The sequence below is a fragment of the Cyprinus carpio genome, chromosome B11 (genome assembly GCF_018340385.1).
Source record: "Cyprinus carpio isolate SPL01 chromosome B11, ASM1834038v1, whole genome shotgun sequence".
NCBI classification, from domain to species: Eukaryota; Metazoa; Chordata; class Actinopteri; order Cypriniformes; family Cyprinidae; genus Cyprinus; species Cyprinus carpio.
Window position 1 is genome coordinate 6,065,184 of NC_056607.1, and position 22,054 is coordinate 6,087,237.

General features: G+C 35.6%; 4 protein-coding genes and 1 non-coding gene across 8 annotated transcripts in view; 3 read left to right on the forward strand and 2 right to left on the reverse strand.

Moving 5' to 3' along the window:
- gnl3 (guanine nucleotide binding protein-like 3 (nucleolar)) overlaps positions 1-5,043 on the forward strand; it is an 8,328-nt gene extending 3,285 nt beyond the window's left edge. The window contains exons 8-15 of the mRNA XM_042733673.1: positions 1-111; positions 247-334; positions 512-689; positions 2,304-2,446; positions 2,545-2,681; positions 2,796-2,953; positions 4,602-4,668; positions 4,769-5,043. The exon at positions 1-111 is cut by the window's left edge and continues 34 nt beyond it. Coding sequence (XP_042589607.1) covers positions 1-111; positions 247-334; positions 512-689; positions 2,304-2,446; positions 2,545-2,681; positions 2,796-2,953; positions 4,602-4,668; positions 4,769-4,872 — 986 coding nt within the window. The 3' untranslated portion in view covers positions 4,873-5,043. The remainder of the gene's footprint in view (positions 112-246; positions 335-511; positions 690-2,303; positions 2,447-2,544; positions 2,682-2,795; positions 2,954-4,601; positions 4,669-4,768) is intronic.
- Positions 370-446, forward strand: LOC122138969. Its single transcript, XR_006155944.1, has one exon. It is a non-coding gene; the product is annotated as a small nucleolar RNA SNORD69 (small nucleolar RNA).
- LOC109056962 (glycosyltransferase 8 domain-containing protein 1) lies at positions 5,028-10,946 on the reverse strand. 2 transcript variants are annotated; one of them, XM_019074157.2, is made up of 10 exons: positions 10,318-10,946; positions 10,042-10,089; positions 8,988-9,086; positions 8,695-8,905; positions 8,507-8,615; positions 8,341-8,425; positions 6,731-6,843; positions 6,235-6,401; positions 5,973-6,085; positions 5,028-5,872 (listed from the first exon to the last, which is right to left on the reverse strand). In XM_019074157.2, the coding sequence occupies exons 2-10, from the start codon at positions 10,055-10,057 to the stop codon at positions 5,688-5,690; spliced, it is 1,098 nt and encodes a 365-aa protein (XP_018929702.1). In that variant the 5' UTR covers positions 10,058-10,089; positions 10,318-10,946; the 3' UTR covers positions 5,028-5,687. The 2 variants fall into 2 exon arrangements, with proteins under 2 accessions (XP_018929702.1, XP_018929701.1); XM_019074156.2 differs by having other exon boundaries at positions 8,695-8,908; positions 10,318-10,945.
- A 147-nt stretch (positions 10,947-11,093) lies between these two features.
- On the forward strand, positions 11,094-12,202 carry spcs1 (signal peptidase complex subunit 1). Of its 2 annotated transcripts, XM_019074168.2 has the most exons (4): positions 11,119-11,358; positions 11,662-11,721; positions 11,788-11,874; positions 11,953-12,202. In XM_019074168.2, exons 1-4 carry the CDS (start codon positions 11,323-11,325, stop codon positions 12,076-12,078), a joined length of 309 nt encoding a protein of 102 aa, XP_018929713.1. In that variant the 5' UTR covers positions 11,119-11,322; the 3' UTR covers positions 12,079-12,202. The 2 variants fall into 2 exon arrangements, with proteins under 2 accessions (XP_018929712.1, XP_018929713.1); XM_019074167.2 differs by having other exon boundaries at positions 11,094-11,358; positions 11,662-11,874.
- A 278-nt stretch (positions 12,203-12,480) lies between these two features.
- Positions 12,481-21,250, reverse strand: LOC109056952 (serine/threonine-protein kinase Nek4-like). 2 transcript variants are annotated; one of them, XM_019074140.2, is made up of 16 exons: positions 20,969-21,250; positions 19,773-20,039; positions 19,498-19,695; positions 18,520-18,627; positions 18,251-18,405; positions 18,031-18,166; positions 17,330-17,935; positions 16,909-16,962; positions 16,498-16,626; positions 16,192-16,326; positions 16,016-16,082; positions 14,876-14,940; positions 14,625-14,716; positions 14,200-14,417; positions 13,946-14,079; positions 12,481-13,558 (listed from the first exon to the last, which is right to left on the reverse strand). In XM_019074140.2, the coding sequence occupies exons 1-16, from the start codon at positions 21,053-21,055 to the stop codon at positions 13,460-13,462; spliced, it is 2,550 nt and encodes an 849-aa protein (XP_018929685.2). In that variant the 5' UTR covers positions 21,056-21,250; the 3' UTR covers positions 12,481-13,459. The 2 variants fall into 2 exon arrangements, with proteins under 2 accessions (XP_018929685.2, XP_042589606.1); XM_042733672.1 differs by having other exon boundaries at positions 14,876-14,985; positions 20,969-21,249.
- Positions 21,251-22,054: the final 804 nt, after the last annotated feature.

The window sequence follows — 22,054 nt, forward strand, 5'->3', positions numbered from 1 at the left end:
TGGATCACAGCAGAGCAGCTTCATGTTTTGGAAGAGACAGTCTCCTACAGACGCTTACTGACTTGGCTAACAAGAAGGATGCCGAGACCATGCTCAAAGTTGGTGTTGTCGGTAAGATTTCTTGTCATTTTTATGGACCACAGTAACATAAGGAAGCATTGCTAAACTCTGAAATAATTTTGACTCTTTTATACAATTCTATTAAAAATGTTGATATTGAACCATCTGCGGTTGTCTTGACTTCAGGTTTCCCTAATGTTGGAAAGAGCAGCATCATCAATAGTCTGAAGGAGGTCCGAGTGTGTCATGTTGGGGTACAGAGAGGAATGACCAGGTAAAGCATGACTGTTTTGTGTCCTTGCACATGTGAATTTGAAGCATGATGAACTGTATTGGACTGACCAAAGCATGATGTCTTCAATCAATCCAACACTGAGCTTCATATCCCACAGTGTGTTTCTGCCGCAGGGCATTGAGGTACAGCCCCAATAACATTCTTTCCCCAACACAGATGTAAGCAGGAAGTGCACATTACTAAGAGGCTGAAGATGATTGACAGTCCAGGGATTGTGACAGCCTCCAGTAACCCAGGAGATGTGATGGCCCTCAGGAGCCTGCAGGTGGAGGAGAAGGAGGAGAGTCCACTGGAAGCGGTCAGGACTCTGCTGAAACAGTGCAATCAGCAGCATGTAAGGAACGCCACTGCTCATCACATCAAAACTGGAGATTAGTTCACCCAGAAATGGAAATTCTGTCATTTACTCATCCTTATGTCGTTCCAAACCCATATGAGTTTCTTTCTTCTACTGAACACAAAAGAAGAAATTTTGAAGAGAAGGGTAAACAAACAGTTGATAGACTCCATTATACTGATCATATTTAGTACAGTTTTTTATACATATAACTAGAGACCATATATTTTTTATCATGGTTTTGTAGTGCTGTATGTGTGGTTTTAACTGTGGTTATCATGATCTAAATGTATGCTACTATGGAAGACCAGTGGTTTATTTTAATGAGACTCAAACAGTCAGAATAATTAAATTTCACCATGAGGTTGCTACAAATTTTACAGATGTTACTGTTTTTGATAGTGAACATGAATTCACATCTGCATCCTAACTCGAGCTCTACTGTCTGATATGCATTTTTAAGAGATGAAAAAATGTTATATTATTAACATTGCAGCCTGGAATGCCAACGGTGCTTAAGATACGAGTCATCAAAGTCAGGGAACACAAACCTGTTTCATGATTTGAAAAAAAATATAACTCTTTAGAAAATCCAGAAACTAAGAAATTAATTTTTATATTAAGATAGATTAAGACCACAATTAACGGTCTGATTTCTACAACTTTCACATAGGAGAAGAAATCTGCCTTTAAACTTGAAAGCAATAAAAATTAGCAATTTATTATGATAATTATCGATATTGACTGATATATGTGACCCTGGTCCACAAAACCAGTCTGAAGTCACTGTTGTATATTTTTAGCAATAGCCGAAAAAAAAAAAAAAACATTGTATGGGGCAAAATTATCTATTTTTCTTTTATGCCAAAAATTATTAGGATATTAAGTAAAGATCATGTTCCATGAAGATGTTTTGTAAATTGCCTACTGTATATATATATATCAAAACTTAATTTTTGATTAGTAATATGCATTGCTAAGAATTCATTTGGACAACTTTAAAGGGCATTTTCTCAGTATTTTGAGTATTTTGCACCCTCAGATTCCAGATTTTCAAATAGTTGTATCTCGGGCCAAATATTGTCAGATCCTAATAAACCATACATCAATGGAACGCTTATTTATTCAGCTTTCATATTATGTATAAATCTCAAGTTCGAAAAATTAACACTGAAGACTGGTTTTGTGGTCCAGGGTCATATATATATAACATAAGTTATATTATTTATTTATATATATATATATATATATATATATATATATATATATATATATATATATATATATATATATATATATTATATATATATATATATATAATATAACTTTTGTCCTAAAACAAAAATGGTTACAAAGGAAATGGCTGGAACTGAATCATTTTGAAAGCGTCAGCATCGCTTATGTCCACAGTATAAGACATCAGGTATTCTGGTTTGTGATGTAATTGATCGGGCAGTTTCTAAAACTAAGGGGGATTTCATAGAATGTAGAACTCAAACAGTGAAAATACTTTTTTTTTTTTTTTTTTTCAGTTTACAGTATTTTTAAGGGGGTTAATTTCTCTTTAACCTCATATAAATAAGAGGATCTTCTCTCATGTGTCTCTTTCAGATAATGTTACAGTATAATGTCCCAGACTACAGAAACTCCTTAGAGTTCTTGACCACCTTTGCCAAGAAACGAGGCTTCCTGCAGAAAGGAGGCGTTCCAAACACTGAGCTGGCAGCCATGACATTCCTCGGCGACTGGACAGGGTCAGTTTCAGATGATGTGAAGCTGAAATAACACCGTTACTGTTAAACGTCAGCTCTGTAGCCTCTGTCTTGCTAAGCTTTGTGTGATGTTGTTTTAGGCCAAAACTGAGTTACCACAGCAGAGCTCCGGAGCACCAGGGCCTCCCCTCATACCTCACTGACACCATCGTGACTGAACTGAGGTCAGATCTGGATATGGATGTAGTGAGGAAGGGCAATGAAAATGTTAAGAAAGGTACGTCTCAGAGTGGAATGATTTGATCCTCTAATGGTCACAGTTTATTGAACTAATCGGATCAGTTTTGATATTTTAAGTTGTGGAAATTAAACAATGTGTACCTGTCCTCAGGTGTGCGATTCCCCAACCTAGCGAGCAGTATAAGTTTTAACGCAAGGGGCCCAACCGCTGGTGTGCTGAATGTCAGTGAGCTACCTAAAGAGACCATAACAATCACAGCACCTACAGAAGCAGATGAGAAGATGGAAGGGACCGTCAACACAGAGGAGGTACTTCCTATGAGAGGCTAGGAATCATTCAGTGATGATGCTTTACACTTCTGTCATCAGAGACGATGAGAAATGATGAGTTTGTTCTTCACATAAGTCCTTGATGACCTTCTAATCCAACTCTGATCTCACTCTGACAGAAACTAGTAGATTTGATATTCACAAACCGTGTCTTAGACCAACTTCATTGATTCCCAGAATGCACATTGAAAGTTCAGTGCAACCTAAGTTTGTTGGCGTACGTAAAGCTCATGTTTAGATTAATGCTTTTACAATACTCCAAAGCATTCAATTTGGATAAATGTTCAACACGCAGTATTATTATTTTTTTTTCACTAACTGAAATTATGCTTTTTAAATTTGAATATTATTAGAATGTTAATCGAATAATTAATCATATTTAAATGCTAAATTCCAATTAAGTCTTTCAGCCATTTTGACAGCCTTGGTGCCAGTTTTACTAAACAAAGCAAATCAACGCAAGAGCGCAGTTTCAAAACAGCACAGATGAGCGTGGAAATTTCTGCAGGTGATTTACTAACAACGTGCAAATTAAAGAACGCAAACCCAACATCTTTTTACATATCGATCAACACAATGTACCAAGTGCAGCACTAATAAAGAAGCCACAGTACGCAGAAAATAACCGGAGGCCAAAAAAAAAGGTTTGCTAGAAGTTTTGATAGACTTGATATTGCGTGACTCCTAGATGAGGGTTCAAAGTCATCTTTTATTTCTTGAAGCAAATTAAAAATAACATGGCTTGGCAAAAGATATGTTCGGGTAATGTGTTCTTCTGGCATTCAAAATAAATTAATACATATGGAGAAAAATCTCTGCGATGCCTCTCCTAGCAACAATAATTGCAGCCATTTCAAGTGCAAAAAAAACTCTTCCTCCCATAAATTTTGGGTCTGAAAGGGAAACTCGAACAAATGCATATTTAATAAGGTGAGTGGTAAAAATAACTGTGTCCACGCCTTTTCAGCGCTAATTCTTCAGGTCCGCCACAGTTGAACCCCACTAAGGTCGGCCCTGTGTGAACCTCATGCAGAACTTGTGTATAAAATGGTTGTGCTGATACAAAAATAGTTTCTGCATTTCAAACCCTTTGGAATGTCTTGTCACAAGTCTTTCATTGTAATTGTGTTACATTAAAGTACAGAAGTAAATTTTTTTCCATTGTATTGTGACGTACATCCAAGTAATCAGAATTTCAACAACAACAAAAAAGAAATATTGGGTACCATTTCTGTCCATTGGTTGTTGTTGGATTGAGATGTGGGCATTCCACTCAAAAATAAAAGCCAGCTTGCAGTCGATCATGAAGGGACAAGGTTTAAGTGGAGTAAATGATTGGAGAAGTCTGTTGTTTTTACCAGAAAAACATGCTATGATATTTCGATTAAACATTACGAAAGTCAAACCTTGCATGGATGAATCATTCACAATAAGACCAATAACATGGATTTACAAAATAGGGTGAATTTTCATTTCATGCCAACTGTAAATATAATTGTTTTTTTTTTTTTAAAAACTGAGTAACAAGTCTACAGTGTTTTGCTGTCCATGGAGCTTGTTTTGTCCCCAGCACATTATTCAGTACATGGCTGATGTTGAATATTGATTGGCACACTTTGTTTTTCAGCCTGGGGTTGAAACTCAAGTTTCAACGGTGGTGACACAGATTCAAGAAACAACAGACAAGAGAAAAGGTTTGTTTTGTGATCTACACCTATGAACTTCCGTGTTTTTATTTTTTTAATGTAACTGTCTTCTGACAAACTCTATTGTTGTGTCTTTTATCTTCTGTAGCCAAACCAACTAAAAAAGTGAAGTTTGTCCCTGTCAACATTGACCTGACTTCAGTGCAGCATAACAATGACGACGCGTATGACTTCAACACAGATTTTGTGTAAAATTTCGCCAGTATATACAGATCTATATGGACTGAGAGGAATCAGATTGTGAAACTGCACTGTTGGAGTGCATAATGTGTGATCTCTATGTCTGTATGTATTAATACATAATAAAATGTATTTAGCTGACTAAATAAAAGTTTAATACTCTTACATTGCATACAAAACTTATACTGAGCTTTATTCAATACTTTGTTGGAACACTTTTTTCCTTTATGTACAAATTGACATATTTTACCCTTCTGGTTGAGGACAATGCTGAGTAACAGCTGATATGTGGAGAAAGAGTTAGAGAGAGAGAGAAAAAAACATGCATCCATAGAAATGTAACAACACTGAACACAACACAAGGGGAAAGTGGTTCCTGGAGTGTCAAATACAGATATTTTGAAATGTTAATTGTCACAGGTTTTTGTCTCAAGCCCTAAAGCAGTCTAAAAGACTTCATAATGAAATGTACATTTCAAAAATAAGAAAAAAAAAAAAGTGGGTCCATAATTTCACTCAACAGTATTTGGGATCATAGCGCTTGTTAAAAAAATCTAGACACTTGCATGGATGTAACATACAAAATGAAGATTTTAAAAGCTGCACCATAAATGGTTTAGTGTTATTACTTTAGAAGTAGACAGTGAATGCTGAGGTAGTGCACTGGTGTTGAATGTTGCCTATTGGCTGTTGTTCTGTTCCAATGTTGGTCCCAGTTACTTGGGTACTCTTAGGTTTTATGAAGGCCCCATATTTTGCATCCAGACATCCTTTAAACATCCCCAAACAAAGTCAAATATCTGCATCAGTGTAGCTCAAACCAGGGTTTATTTTTCCTCAGCGTGTCTCCGGATTGGATGGAATCTACCCGTGGGATCTGGAATGTACCATTTGTCCCAAATGTCAGAAAAAGAGGAGGCTCTTCCCCATGGCTTATAATGTCCGTTCCAGTGGAGAAGTTTGGCAGCCTTCACAAACTGAGGTGAATAGCGATTCCCAGCTCCTGTCACCCCTAGAAATGTAAACAAATGAATAGATAAAAAATTTTGGTTGCTAAGAGATATACAAAGGCGTTTTACATTTATGAACCACAGCCTTGATCCTCTCCTTACCGAGGTGTCGGACGTGCCACATTGGATCAATGTTCGAGTGGTGCTTGTAGAATACAATAAGCATCGGCGGCGTTGTGATGCTGTCTGCTAAAGTCTTACTGTAAAGATCCTCCCTAAAACAAAACAACCCCACAACATCATTAACAGCCCTCAAAGACACCTACAATTTGATTAAAGAGGGTTAGAACTGGCAACAGATTTGACAGTAGCCATCTTTAACATTTTTTAATTGAGTGTTGTAGTTTCCGGTAACACAACTAACTTGGCGTTGCGCTCCATCCAGAACTCAAGCTGGCTGGTGATATTCTGCTGCTTCCACTCGGTTAAATTGGCCACAAAGACTCCAGGATTGAACGAGCAAGTGTTCGCTCTCATTCCAAGCTTCTTGATCGCCTCTTTTTTGAAGTCCAGAAAACCAATGTAGCTGTTCTGCAGCATGTAAAAGAAATATGCAAATCCATGTAAATATATAAAATAGGTATGTTCTGAAATGTGGCTACAAGCGGCACAACCAAATTCTTATGAATAATTTCATACCGCAGTGACAGTATATAATCACAATATTGAAAATCAATTGGTTACAACAGGTTTATATGTTTAAAAACAACATATGGCTGTATTTGAATAATAAGGGAGTCATATTCTGTATTTTTACTTTTCTTTGTTCATCTTGGTCAGCCCTAATATTGTGATGCAGTTCTGTACACAGTGTGAATTCTGGAATACAGTCAGATGAAATCAGTACAGTACAATCATACCTGATTTCCAGCTCCTCTAGCGATGCCTTTAAAGGACGCAGAGTCACAGTCCTCGGAGAAAGCCGCCGCATGTCCCAACTTAATACTGGTGTCGAAAAGCTCCCGAATGTCTCCTGAACCAGAAAAAAAGAATGCAATCCATGCTACAGTTACTGTTTTTAATGGAAACTGCACAGTATCACGCCATTACTATTTTTGCAGCTTCCACAGTAAGCAGATTTTCTATATGCATTAATTATACAGATGGCCTGCTACATGTGATACAATACAATGAACTTTACATTTTATTTCTAGAGTGACAACTGGCAATTACAGCACTCATTTTGAGCTTTTAACCCTTTAACTGTCATCCCCCATTTTTTAAAATAGGCATTTAAGTGCACTATCCAAACTTAAATTGTTGTAATTTATGAACACTTTGGAATATAGACCTAAGGTTGGTCACTTTTTAAAGAAGAAAATTAGCAGATTTTGGAAAAGTGGAATTTTGGAAAGTTATAGAAGTTTAAATGTACTGTAAATAAAATGCGCTATTTTATTTTAGTTTATTTATTATAAATATTTTACATAAAATTTAGCTTTACTCTAAAATTGTTATAAAATTAAAGTATTGTGTTTAAATAAGTTATGTTCCAAATTTGAAGTTGATATGAAAAAAAAAAAAATCGAGGTTCCTGTAAGATTTTATTTAGGGCGTCATACCACAAACAGCCACTGGGAGCCATCCAAACTCCTTTGAATTTTGTTTGATTTTTTCTCTAGATTTCTCTGTCAATTTTACTTCTGTCTCAAAATAATCCTGAGACTCAGACCTTTCCAATGATATGTTTGTTGCCAAGATTATAAAAAGTTTTGATTCTAAAAGGCCGTAATGCATTTTGTAATATGACACTGCCCACTAAGGGGGAGGAGACTGCCATAAGATTTTAAAGTACCATTTCCATGGTAATGCAATGTCCGATTTCAAAATGGTTTTCCCAGGATGAATCTCACTAAGCTTTCAAATGATATATAATTTATGATGATTACTAGAAGATTTTATAGAGAAAAAAAAAAAAGAGCGCCAAACGTCCCACAGGTGGAACGGTGACAGTTAAGGGGTTAAAACTATTTTATTTACCAATATAACTGGACATCACTCGCTGAATTAAAAATGTAATAAGGTCATTTGACAAATGTATATATTTTCTTGTAATAATATACTGTTTAAAATAATACACCACAAATAACTATTCTGTTTAATATAGTATAGCTGTATTTTTAAATCTTCGCAAAATTCCAAGGAAGCTCAAATTAACTTAAAATGTTTGGAAACTGAAAAAAACGCTTTCAAATAAAATAAAATCACTACAAATCTAGATATTTCCTTCTTCTTATTCAGATATTTCTTATTTGTATTTTTCTTAGAATCTAGATATGTATTATTACAATCCAGCCCCAAACTTCTGGAAATCTTTAATTCATTTTAATTATACATTATTTTAAATCTCTTAATCTATGAGCAATCCTAATTCCGTGGGTTTGTTATTTCAGAGACTATTTAACTGGTTGAAAATTGATTAATGAGAATTTTGGGGTTCGTAAAAAGTACAAACTATAATGCACTTCACCTTGTACGATTACGTCATCATCCAGGTAAATAACTTTCTCTGTATCCGGCAAGAAAACCGGCAAGAAGAATCTGGCAAAGTTCAACTGGAAAAATAAGAAACATACATAGTTATAATACACATTTTTTTATTTTCACAACTCCAAACACTGCTTGCAAATGATTACCGGCTTCACTGCCTCCACCTTCTGAGGATCATTAGAAATCTTTCCTGTGAGGATCTTGGGATCAAATACGATCATTTTGTGTTTCATGTCAGTCTTACTCAACCATGTTCTGGAATGAGAAATAATCATATTACATGTAATGTAACTATATTGTTTAATAAAGCGCTGTAATGCAATACAAGGTGTACCTAAGATGGACCACGGACTCATTTAGTGTCACTATATTGAATACTACATTGGCTTTGCTGTTGCGGTAGATGCTGTTCATGGCGGTGACGGCAGCTCCCAGTCTCTCCTCTGGAGCGGTGATGACCACAGGAATCTCATCTCCTGTCCTGGTGACCTTATGATCCGACAGGAAGTCCATCTCAAAGGGCAGGACCATCCCAGGCACTGTGTCTGCTGAAGGAAAATCAGTGAGGTGTGACTTTTCACGGTGCTAAAAAACTTCTAAACTTGACTAACGTGAGCATACTCGTACCTGAATTCTCTTGCTTGAGGAAATCATTGAGATTCAGCAGATTTCGATGCAATATAATTAAAAAGGCGATGACAAGCAGCACAAGAATAACCACATTCACTGGAAAAGAGAAGATGGCAAATATTTAAATGGATAGTTCACCCAAAAACTATCATCATTTACTCACCCTCCTTTTGTTTCAAACCTGTATGAGTTTCTACCGTTGACGGTAGCCATTGACTTCCATGGAATGGCAGAAAAGAAATTACACACACTACTAGTTTTTTGACAGTTGGACTTAATATCTTTAAAGAAGTCTCTTCTGCTCACCAAGACTGCATTTACTTGATCCGAAGTACAGCAAAAGCAGCATTTTTAAAAAAAAAAATATTTTTACTATTTAAAATATCTGCTTTCCATTTGAATGTATTTTTAAATGCAATTTATTCCTGTGATTTCAAAGCTGAATTTTCAGCATCCTTACTCCTGTCTTCAGTGCCACATGATCCTTATTATAGAAATTAATACTTTTATTTAGCAAGGATGCATTAAATTGATTAAAAAAAAGTGATGATAAAGACATTTATAATGTTACAAAAGATTTCTATTTCAGATAAATGTTGTTCTTCTGAACTTTCTATTCATCAAAGTAATCTGAAAAAATTCTACTCCACTGTTTTCAACATAATAATAATAATAATAATAATAATAATAACAATAATAATAATAATATATATATATATTTTGTGCAGCAAATCGTTTTAAAATATATTCAAATAGAAAGCAGTTATTAAATAGTAAAAATATTTCACAATACTGCTTTTGTTGTATTTTGGATCAAATAAATGAAGGCTTGATGTGTGTGTGTGTGTGTGTGTGTGTGTGTGTGTATATATATATATATATATATATATATATTATGGTAGTGAATGGCTTAACTTTATTCTAGAATATATCCTCTTTTGTGCTCAGCAGAAGAAAGAAACTCACAGGTTTGGAAAAAGTGGAGGGTGAGTAAATGATGAATGGTGTGTGTGTGTGTGTGTTTGTGTTTGTGTGTGTGTGTGATATTCACCTCTGCGTACAGTCATGGCAGTCTATCAACAGCACTTGAGTTTAAATTCTGCATCAAAACAAACAGTAACATTAGTAAAACAGCATGGAAAACCCCATAAATGTGTTTTTAACTGAGGGCTAAGTGGAATATAACAGAAACATTTTGAGACTGAAAAAAAAAATCACAAAACGGGGAAAAAAATCCTGTATATACAAACAAAAAGCATTTTGTCAAAGAACCAACTCCTAAACTGTTAACAACAGAAAAGTATAAAAACTGCCCCGGTGTACAAACCTGTTTCTTTGTAATGTCTGGACTCCTCGGCTCTTCATCCAAAACGCCAACTCAACATCAACAAGTCCAGCTCGCCTCCAGTCCTGCAGAGAACACGCCACAGCCGACGAGACCTTCCACCGATTCATATGATGAGATCTTAAACGTTCACGACTGACTCGTCTGTTTTTCTACTTTCAAAGACTGGCAGCAGCAAGAGCCAATAGAATTCGAGTGTGGTCTTTGAAGGAGCGTTTCATTGGCTTGACCTTCCAAACGACCCGCCCCCTTCACAGAACGAGTCGCTTGTTTGGAGTCTTGAATATGACTCGGAGCTTCACTGAGTGTTTTCTTTCTCAGTGTTAATATTTGATTAAACTTTTATTTTTTATTGTGTGCAAATGCATTAGTCAGTGTAAAAACTTTTACCATGCAGTGAAGAAAACGGAATGAACACATGATAACAAGACTGGTTTCGTTCATGATTCGGTGAATAAAAAATAAAAAAAGAGTGAATGATTCATTGACTCGTAACTCAAAAACTAGCGTAACGATGTAACCTGCAGAAAGGGTCACAGACTAAAACAAACCGAAGAGTAAAATGATACAAAAGATTCGCATATCTGAGATGAATCAAAATCCTTGAGTCCGTCCTGAATCATTCCTGCTTTTTGTGTGTGTGTGTGTGTGAGTGAGTGGTTCCCTATGTATTACATATCTGTTCATTTCAGCGGCCACGCCCATAGTGTGCGTCTAGATTACTGCCTGGTTAAAAACATACATTTATTTTAATGTATAATCTCACTTTGAGTGCGTGTTATCTTATTATTTAAGCCACAGTTGCACCGAGAGATATGATTTTCAGTCACAAGACGTATTTTCCATTGGTCTGCGCAGATAGCACGCATTTTATCCCCGCTGATGTTTCTGTGAGGGGTCCTGCGGATCTCTACGTACACACTTCCAAACAGGAAACCATCATTCTCTTAATAACATTGTCAAGCAGCTTTAATTTGTCATTTCAAAATGCTTTCAGCGTTTAAATCCATTCCGACACACATGGTAAGCCTATGTTTGCGATCATTTATCATTCATCTGCATGCATGCGTTTATAATGCGAGTTCGGTGGTGTTTAGAGCTTCAACATACTGGCATTATAGCAGCTAACGCATCAGCGACGAACCGCTACATTTGAACTATAACACAGTAACACCAGAGTTAGTGCTGGCATCAGAACCATAGTGTCTGAACCAAGTGTGCACACACAGCCTGGGACTGACAAGAATTTGGAATGTAACATATTTCTTAGCTTAGATCAAAGTATATAATTTGTGTATATATATAAATGTATATTCATGTTTACAGGACTATAAAGGACAGAAACTTGCAGAGCAAATTTTCCAAGGAGTCATTCTGGTGTCGGCGGTAAGTAACACAGCCATCACAACACAATGTCATTTCCGCTCGGCCTCATGTCTGCTGTCCCTGCAGGTGATCGGCTTCATATATGGCTTTACTATTCAGCAGTTCGGGTGGACAGTGTACATTATGTTGGCTGGATTCACGATATCATGTTTGGTATGTCATAAGAATACTCTTTGCTTAATTTGAAGTTAAGAGTGGAAAGTGTAATTCGGGCTGTGTCCTGTTCTTCAGCTCACCCTGCCTCCCTGGCCAATGTACAGAAAAAATCCTTTGAACTGGCAGCCGGCTTTGCCTGAGACATCTGGAGAAACTCGTGACAAACCTCAAGAGAATCAGAAGAAGAAGAAGCACAAGTGATGCACGCCAGTATTTGAGTTTGGATTTGGCACAGCAAAGCCATATAGATATACATCAGAAGCAAACCTATTCATTTTTGTCACTGTTTGAACATTCAATATGTAATAAAGAACTGCGTTTGGTACTTTTGTTTGGCCTTTTTGGTATGTTTGAGTTTGGGTTGTTAGCAGAAAAGACAGAACAGGGTTCCTAAAAATGTCATTTATTATAAATCATTCCTTATTGATGTATATTATATCATAATATAAATATACAGTTCAGAAAATAGAAAAAAGTCAACTATTTTTAACATCTCTTGTGATTCAAGATTGTCATCTACATAGCATAGGTTCACATTTCCAAATGAAAGATTATGTCTGAAAATAATGCTTTTGTGGAATTTAAAGGAGCATTATAGCTGCATTTTTATATCTATGTTCAACTCACTTCTATATGGAAGCCCGTTTACGCCACAAAATAAAACAAGGTAATTGCAACTTTTTAATCTCATAATTCTGACTTTTTTCCTCAGAATTGCGAGTTTGCAATTCTGACTTTATAACATGCAATTCTGAGAAAGTCAGAATTGAGAAATATGAAATCGCAATTGTGAGGGAAAAAAGAAAGCCAGAATTGCGACCTAAATTATATGTAGATATAAAGTCGCAATTCTGACTTATTTTTTTCTCAAAATTGTGAGTTATAAAGTCAGAATTGTGAGAAATGAATTCGCAATTGTGAGAAAAAAAAGAAAGAATTGCGCAGATTTAAAGTCAGAATTGCGACAAATTATATGTAGATATAAAGTCGCAAATCTGACTTTTTTTTTTCTCAAAATTGCGAGTTATAAAGTCAGAATTGCGATTATATCTAGCAATTCTGACTTTCTTTTTTTTCTCACAATTGCGAGTTCATATCTCGCAGTTAAAACAAGGTAACTGCCTTTTTTCATATCTTGTAATTCTGACCTGTAAAACTTGCAATTTTGAGAAAAAAATCTACACATAATTTATGTTGCAATTCTGACTTTATAACTCGCAATTGCGAGAAAAAAACTAAGAATTGCGACTTCATATCTACATATAATTTATGTCGAAATTCTGACTTGATAACTCCGTAATTCTGACTTTATATCTCGCAATTTTGACTTTATTGCTCACAATTGCGTGCTATAAAGTCAGAATTACAAGATATGAAAAAAAGGCAATTACCTTGTTTTATTCAGTGACGGAAACGTGCTTCCATACTTCTATCAGTACACATTTACAAAAACATTAATAAAGTAACAGTGATTGTTGATAAGAGGCTTCAGTGAAGTGTTTAAGAGCACAAATCAGTCTGCTGCCCACCAGCAGTAATGGCATATCAGTGTTTGATAAAGGATCCCTCGTGTGCATCTGGCTCAGTCCTTGAATGCAACATCCTCAAAGAACTTCAGCTGCTGGACTTTCATTGCATACTGCTTGTATTTTTCCTCCCCCATTAGCTCTTGCAGTAGGTGCTGGATATAAAAAAACAGATTAGAAATCTGTTAGCCTAACAGCTATTTAATTCTAAAAATGTTTTAATTCATTTATTTCATTAAAATCTCATTTAAATGTCACTATACTCTAAAATCAATGGGTCTCATGTACTAATAACATATAGAATACTGTATTTAATTTACGTGGACAGGAGAACTTCTCATGAAAAAAAGTTTCAACCTCAATTTTTTCATGAATACATTTCATTACAAAAGTTATTGAATGATGATTTGTACATGCACAGATTTCACACACTTTTAGTGAATGAGACCCATTTCCAGGTACTGAAAAGTTCTAATCAGCAGCCTGTTAGTATAGTCTGTTATGTTTATTTCTAATGTACAATGAGACTTTAGTTAACTTGCCTCTCTCTTCTCTTCATCCTCTTGCTGCATGATGTCCAGGACTCTGTCCAATAGCTTCACCCCGAGTCCTTTGACCACATCTGTACGCAAGTGCTCGATCACTCTCCTGACCTTTGCTGGACCCGTGCTGTCGTCTAAAAACACCAAATTAGGAACATGGTGATAAATTCGGTCACCAAAAAAAAAAAAGCTTAAATTCACACTTACTCCAAATATTTTAACAGTTTCATTTGCAGATGGATAAAAGTTATTACCTAACGGGAAGCCACTGATTTGGTTATCTCCCTGTCCCTCTCTAGTTTTCCCATGAAGCATCAGGGTGTCCCTGTACTTCCTGTTTAGTTTGAACTCAGGCAGTGGAGTGGAGTGGCATCTTGACCCATCTGGTTCAAATGATACATCTCTGGCATCCATGTGTAACGTCTGTGTCATCATTTGGACAAAGTCTTGCATCTCATTGGTCTCAAACTTTCTGTAAAAAAAAAAGTGATTTCAGAAACCAATGCCAGACGTCTTATTCAGATTTCTAAAAACCAGAATATTGGTAAAATGGTTAATAGGTGTACATGACAGATGCATAATCAGAATATGACTGAATTCTGGCTCACGTCAGAATTTTTACATGCATAAATGCGGCCAGTTCTGTCTCATTAGATTACAAATTAGTGGGAGGTCTTACCGTTCTCCAAAGTCGCCCTCTGAACGTTCAGTGGAGCTGGTGGAGGAACTACAATCGTCTTCATCAGACTGTCTCCATGAGCACTTCCTCTCCTGATACACAAAGAGAACCAAACTTGAGCAAGTATCTGAGGTTATGTCAGATAGCATCTTCTTCGAATGGTTCCATAGAGCCTATCTTTATATATAATTATATATCTTTGTATAGTGTTTGACAGTGCGCCCTGAGTCAGCGAGAAAGATCAGACATACCTTTCTTGTTTCCACAGTTGTGCTGGCAGGTCTTGGGCAGTCTAGATGGTCTGTCTGCTTACTGTCTAATGAGGGGACATCACAAGGCACCCTTTTGGCAGTGGACACAACTTCAAAGAAAAGAAATTAAGGAATCGAATTCAGTGAAAGTGTACAAAACCTTTCATCTGAATTGGCGTATGCAGCACCTGTGGGCTTTGATCATAGTGGGCAGCTCTCTTATGCATTCTAATGGACACATGCACAAGCGTCTCGCTTTGATCCACCAAAATGGTTCTTAAGGGTGTTATCGCTCTTGAGGCCGCTTTAACAGAATGAAAGTCAGACCCCTTTTTAAATGGACTAAAAAGTGAACAGTTTCAAATCTAGCCTACATATTGACTGTGCGTATATGCCAAAGAATAGTGCAATATTAGAACATGGTCATACTGTGCATGTCTAAATCTATTCAGAACGTTTATTCCAATTACATGAATACAGAAATATTCCAATAGCTGTGTAGAGGTATTTTAGTATTATTTATATGATATAGTTTTTTATTGTTTTCATTTTAATTTTCGTTTAATTGTAATTTCTTATTTTTATTTTTTTTATTAATAATTTTTATTAATTACAAATAATCCTCATTTGTAAGTCGCTTTGGATAAAAGTGTCTGCTAAATGACTAAATGTAATGTAATACTTTTTATTTTTCAGGTTACTGCTGATGTTTCATTTATTTTTATTACAGTTTCAGCTTTAGTTATTGTTCAGCATTGGTTTCATTTATTACCAGTTAGTAGTTTAGTGCTTCAATGTAAACTTAATTAAGACAGCGGCAAACGCAACCTTTCTAAATATCATTTAGTTTATTTTCTCATCTAATATTTATATTTATTTTAATTTCAATGTACAATTTATATATATATATATATATATATATATATATATATATATATATATATATATATATATATATATATATATATATATATATATATATATATATTTGTTATGGCCATGTAATGACCATGTTAACTTGGTTATTGTTCTTGACCTTAAAAGTGTGTCCAGATCTTGCTTTGGTCCATTTCCATTCACGCTGTTGTATTTGAAACATTTCTAATTTCAATTTAATGGCATTCAGAGAAATCCGCAAACCTTGTTGTCTGGAGTTCTCCTGTAATTGCTTCAGTCTTCTCCTTTCCCTGGCTGACAGTGGACGATTCTGTAAGTAAAGTGAGCTCAGTTGACAACCGCAGCAGCAGCAGATTACTGCATGTATGTATCTGACATGTGCAGCTGTTTAATAGTCTGTACAGTCTGTAATGTTTCACCTGCTGCTCTGGACAGTTCTTGGTAGAGGACGAGAGATTGGCAGATCTGTTTTTCTCCGAGTTGCCTTTCTGTTCATTGTTTACTGATAGGACGTCTTCCGGAAGAGGCGGCAGAGGTCTGGGCACTGCTTTGACCTAAACATACAAATGTTTTAGTGAGAGAGAAAGACAACAGTAATGATATCAACTGAATTCGTTCAGGTTCATGTTAAGTATTTTATAAAAACATTATTTAATATTTTAGTTATCACTGAGTACTAAAATACAAGAACAAGAAAAAAAAAGTGCAATGTCCACACTGCTCACTTGATGGCTGTTCTGGTCATCGAGGGACTTGTCTTTCTTCTTCTGCCTGCGCTGACGTGACATGGATGGTTCAGAGGAAGAGGGCTGAAGAACTGGTCTGCTTTGATCTGAGAGAGCTGAAGTGGACTCCTAAAATTTTATTATAAACAGTGTTTCAATTGATTTACGTTTCCTTCAAAGGATTATATAAATATTTATAATAAACATATAAATTAAAAAAATATTTAGTTAATATACAGCATCAACAACAAAAAACAATACAATTATTATTTTATTTGCATTTGAATGACCAATTTAAAAAACAAACAAACAAAAATAGGTTTTAAAGAAAGAACATAAATAAATAAACTAGTTATTTGAACACAAATAAACAGACAATTAAAAAAAAGAAGAAGAATACCAGTTTTTTACCATTAAAATGACAGGAACAGGCTTGAGTAGTTTCTCTGTGGAGTCTAAACTTCCCTGGAATATGAAGGACAACAAATACATTGTCTTCAGAGTAAAGAAAAGCACAGACATTAAATGTTGTGGTTCTAAACCCATATGTGTTTCTTTCTTATTTGGAATGCAAAAGGAGATATTTCAACGAATCAATGTTTTGATGACATTTTAACTTTCTCTTTATGTTTCTTCCACTTTATGTTTCTCAAAGTATCTTCTTTCATGTTCCACAGAAGAAAGTAAGCCATAAGGGAACGACACAAGGTTGAGTAAAGGTAAAAATCATATTTTGAATAAACTTTATTCATAATATATTTTGATGCCCATCAATGTTAGAGAGACTTTAGATTTAAAATTAGGCAAACATATATCTTGGTATATATATTACCTCACTCTCCTCAGTTGAACTTCCAGTAGGAACATCCTTTAGAACACAACAAGCGTTGCTAAGATTATCATCAACAGTCTTTCTTTGGCTCTCTGACTTTGTCTCAGCATTGGGATGTTGTTCCATTGGCTCATGTGGGATGTCCTCCATCCCTGCTTCCTGCAGAAGCTTCATAGTGTCGTCTTTAAGGTCCATACTTGCATTAAGAGCCTGATTCTTGCTTAGTATCTTAGTTCGATCTGCAGGCTTGGGTGTAGTTGAGTTTTGAGATATCAGTCCATTCGCTGACATCTTATCCTCCGCTCTGCTGACACCTAACGCTTGTGTCTGAACAGGACCAGGATCTTCTTTCTCCTCTTTCTCTCTTCTCTTGCTCACAGATGAAGGCTTGTGGTTCTGATGGCTGCTGGGTTTTATGGCTTTTTTTTTCTGTTTATGTTCCTGGGATTGGATTTCAATGTCTATATTGCTTATGGTTGCTGTAGATGGACCTGTTGAGTTAAAAATGTCCCGACTTGGAGATTTAGGGGGCGAGTGTGGGTTTGGAAGCACTTTTTCCACTGCACCATTACAGGGGTTTTGTTGGTTCAAGTGGTTTTCTTCAACCTTTGAAATGAGGAAAACAAAACAAACGTACTGAGATCTAAACAATGCCTCGCACACAAGAACAGCAGACTTCTAGCATTCCCATTTCAGCATACCTTTCTTCCTCTGGCCTTTGATTCAGAGTGAAGACATTGTGGCTGAACAACGTCATGATTTGGTTTGGCTGATGCATCAGATCCAGCACTGTCCGGTTTGCTATTCGCTGCATTTTTCCGTGATTTGGCGGTTTTTCTGTTAGATCAGTAACAGGACAGACGAGCTGAAACTATTTCAATATTTTAATTTAACTTTCGAGACAGGAAAAAGTGCACATACTCTTTTGTGGCTTCCAGGAACCTGGAGATCTGCTGTTTGATGTACGGCTGTCGGAGGATGTGTTTGACATCTGGCCTGTCCTCTGGTTTCTTACACAGCATCCGCTTGATCAGTTCTCCCAATTGGGGGTCGTACTTACTCGGCATTTGGGGCAACTGAACATTAAAAATCCATTTAAAATGTGAGAAGAATGTTTTGAATGAACAGATCTTTAGATTTGATGCATGCAAATATTAACAGTGAAACAGATGATGAATATATTCATGTACCTTCCCTTCTACGATACGATACACGAGAGAGTTCATGTCTTTTGCGTTGAAAGCATGTTTTAGAGTTGCCATTTCATACACGCAACATCCCAGGGCCCACACGTCTGACTGCAAACACAACCAAGCAGAAATAAGAATTGATCTAAAACACAAAATATCTGGGTAAAGAGAGTCCAGGCCACCCCAAAATTAATGCATACAGAAAATAAAGTCTGGTTTAGGAGTATTAAGATTTCAAAATCCTCAGACATTTTTAGTTTGAGAGTTTTTTCTAATTTTAGTTATTCTCATTAATTAATTGTCATTACTGTAAAACGGCATATTGCACAGTATTAAGGCAACATAAAAACTACTCAAATTTTTTTATTTATTTATTTTTTTAAATGATATTAGCAAATGTGTCTCATGCCCACCGAGGCTGAATTTGTTTGAGCAAAAAACACAGTAAAAAACTGCAATATCGTGAAATATTATTGTAATTTAAAATCACTGTTTTCTATAGGACTATATTTTAAAATATCATTTATTCATGTGATTTCAAAGCTGAATTATTACTCCAGTCTTCAGTGTCACATGATCCTTCAGAAATCATTCTAGCATTCTGATTTGCTGCTCAAGAAAAAGTTCTTATCATTATCAATGTCGGAAACAGTTGTGCTGCTTGATATGTTTTGTGGAGATGATTATACATTTTTTTAGTATTCTTTGATGAAAAGAAAGTTTTCATTTCAAAACATGTCTAACTGAAATACATTTGCATTTAAATAATGGGAATTAGTAGAGAAAATGTGTTTAATTGTCAAATAAAAACAACAATTCCAATATAGAACTGCCTGGTTTTTTTTTATTATTTTGGGATGAAAAATATAGCCTTGACAGGTTTTGTGACATATCAAAAGTAGTAAAAGTTATTTAGCTAAAACTGACCCAGACACTATTACACTATTATGATCGTTGTGAGTTGTGTCCATGCAGTACCTTGTAGTTGTAAGGTTTGTTGGAGAACAGTTCTGGACTCATGTAGTAAGGTGTGCCGATCAGAGTGCTGGCCATGTCGTTCTGACTCTCCAGCACCCGCGCGATGCCCAGATCACCCACTTTGATTATACTGGTCTTAGTCAAGAAGATATTCTGCGTTTTCAGATCTCGATGCAGAATGTGCTTCTCATGTAAATACTAGGGATCAACAAAAAATGCAAAAGCTTTGTTATTCAGCTAAATTCAACGAAAGGGAAGGATGGTCATGGACTTACCTGGAGGGCCATGGCAATCTGAACAAACCACTCCACAACCTGTCTCTCAGGAAGCAGTTCTCCCTTCTGCTGTTTGAGTCTGTGGTAAAGATCTCCTCCCTCACAGAATCCCATCACGATGTAAAGCTGACAGTCCTCGCCTTCCCATGATTCCCTGTAGGTGACGATGTTTGGGTGCTTGAGCTGTGAGAGGAGCTGTGCTTCCTGCTCCGCGGCTCGCCTTTCGCGTCTGGAGGATGTTCTCAGGTTCAGCTTCTTGATCACATACTGCCAAAACATACAATATATTGTGTTATAACTTTACACATAAACAGAAATTCTAGTGGAAAATGTCCACATTTTAAAAAAGATGCTCTAATGTTTGTTGTACAAAGAAGCATCATATCAGCAATCATATGAACCAAATCGCATATCCATTATTTTCATTTTTGTTCAATATAAAAAAAAATTATTTACCAATAAAACATTTTTTTCACAGTCGTTTTAAGTTTTTTTTATATTAAAATCAAAAAGAATAAAAATCACTGCACTCTACAGACTCAAGTTGCATAGATCTGTAAAAACTTGAGTATTTTGAAAGAAGAAACCGAAAGAGTTTTATTTATTTATTTATGTTTATTTATGTTTCATTATGCAGCACAGCACATACAAAACAGACGTTTCAATATCAAGTTTAAAATGTACGTACTTGTATAAAAGAAAGTCTTTTAGATGCCGATGACCTATTCTTTTAAGATTTTCCCAAATTTTAATCACTTCTACAATACAACTAAACTGGCCCTTTTTTAAGAAATCTTTGTTAAACATATACATTAAAAATGCATGTATGATAACTATTTTTTTTTTTATTTAATATTGTAAGAATTGTTTTTTCTGATTGATTTGATTCCTGTTTTCGTACATAATCATTCTGATGTGAAGCGTCCTACAGACTCATAATTTTCCTCTTACATTATAAGTTACTATAAATGTGTTATGTACAAGGAATATTAAACGCATCATAAAGTAATTAAAGATCTAAAATATGCAAATAACGTTAGACATTTTGATAGAAGAGGCTAACTCTCAGCTGTAGTATCAACAACAACAAAGTCTGTTATTAACTAATGCTTAGAAATAAGGCATTAGTTCAGTTTGGCAGTTAGTTAAACATATAAAGCAGCGTGTTACTGATTAGCAGGTCTGTGCTCTGTTACCTGTTTACGGTCTGATTTGTGTCTGACCAGATTCACCTCCCCATAGCTCCCCTTCCCCACAACTCTCACGAATAAGTAACTGTTCATGATCCTCCGTCCAAAGAGGCTCTCTGTGTCACATAGCGAGTGATGCTAAGCCCTTCCGCAGGAGTTAAAATACAAGCGAGCGCGCTACTCTCAGTGCACCGACGGTGATTTGTCTGTTTCAAACTTGTTTTGGGTGACACAGAGCACAGGAAACAGCCGAGCACGGCTTCAGCGTCACCAGGCAACTGAGCGCAGTAACGTTGCGCGCTCCGCATTAACGCATGTGCAGTTTGAGAACAGCGCCATCTAAAGGTGCGGCGACTCATGACAAGAAAGAAAAACGCTTAGCGTCTCAGAGAGACTGTTGTTTTATGTCAGAATAATTAAAATCTACAAACATTTTTTTTTAATCAATATTTAGTATGGAAAGTCTTATAAAGATTTAAGTTTTATGTTAATAATAACCATTATAGTCCAAGTCAAACAATATTTTCACCAGTAGATGGCGTAAAATAACACCATCAGCCACAGTTTTAAACAAGCAACACAGTTTTAAAACGTCATGAATTTTGAAACCAATGCTGTGAATGAAGTGAACAGTTTAAAATCTAAAAATGCATTTAAACTGATTTAAGTTACATATTGTAACACATTGGATTTCGATATTCCACTTTATACATCATGCCATTGCCAACTATAACTTAACAACTACATGAAAATGAAAAATACGAGATTGGACATTCATATTTATATATATACATCATACAGGCTATTCTAATAGCCTATGCTGATTTAGTGCTAGATTATTAACAAATGCTCTAATTATTGTCAGTGCTGCAAATATTTTTTTTTTTTTAAACAGCAATACATAGATCAATTTAATGCATCTTTGCTGAATATTTTCATTCATTCAGTTAGTCTTTTAATTTTTAAAAACGTTTGAACGGTGTAATAAATACATACATAAATACATAAGAAAGAAAGAAATGTTTCTTGAGCACTAAATTAGCATATTAGAATGACTTCTGAAAGATCATGTGAAGAATGGAGTAATGATGC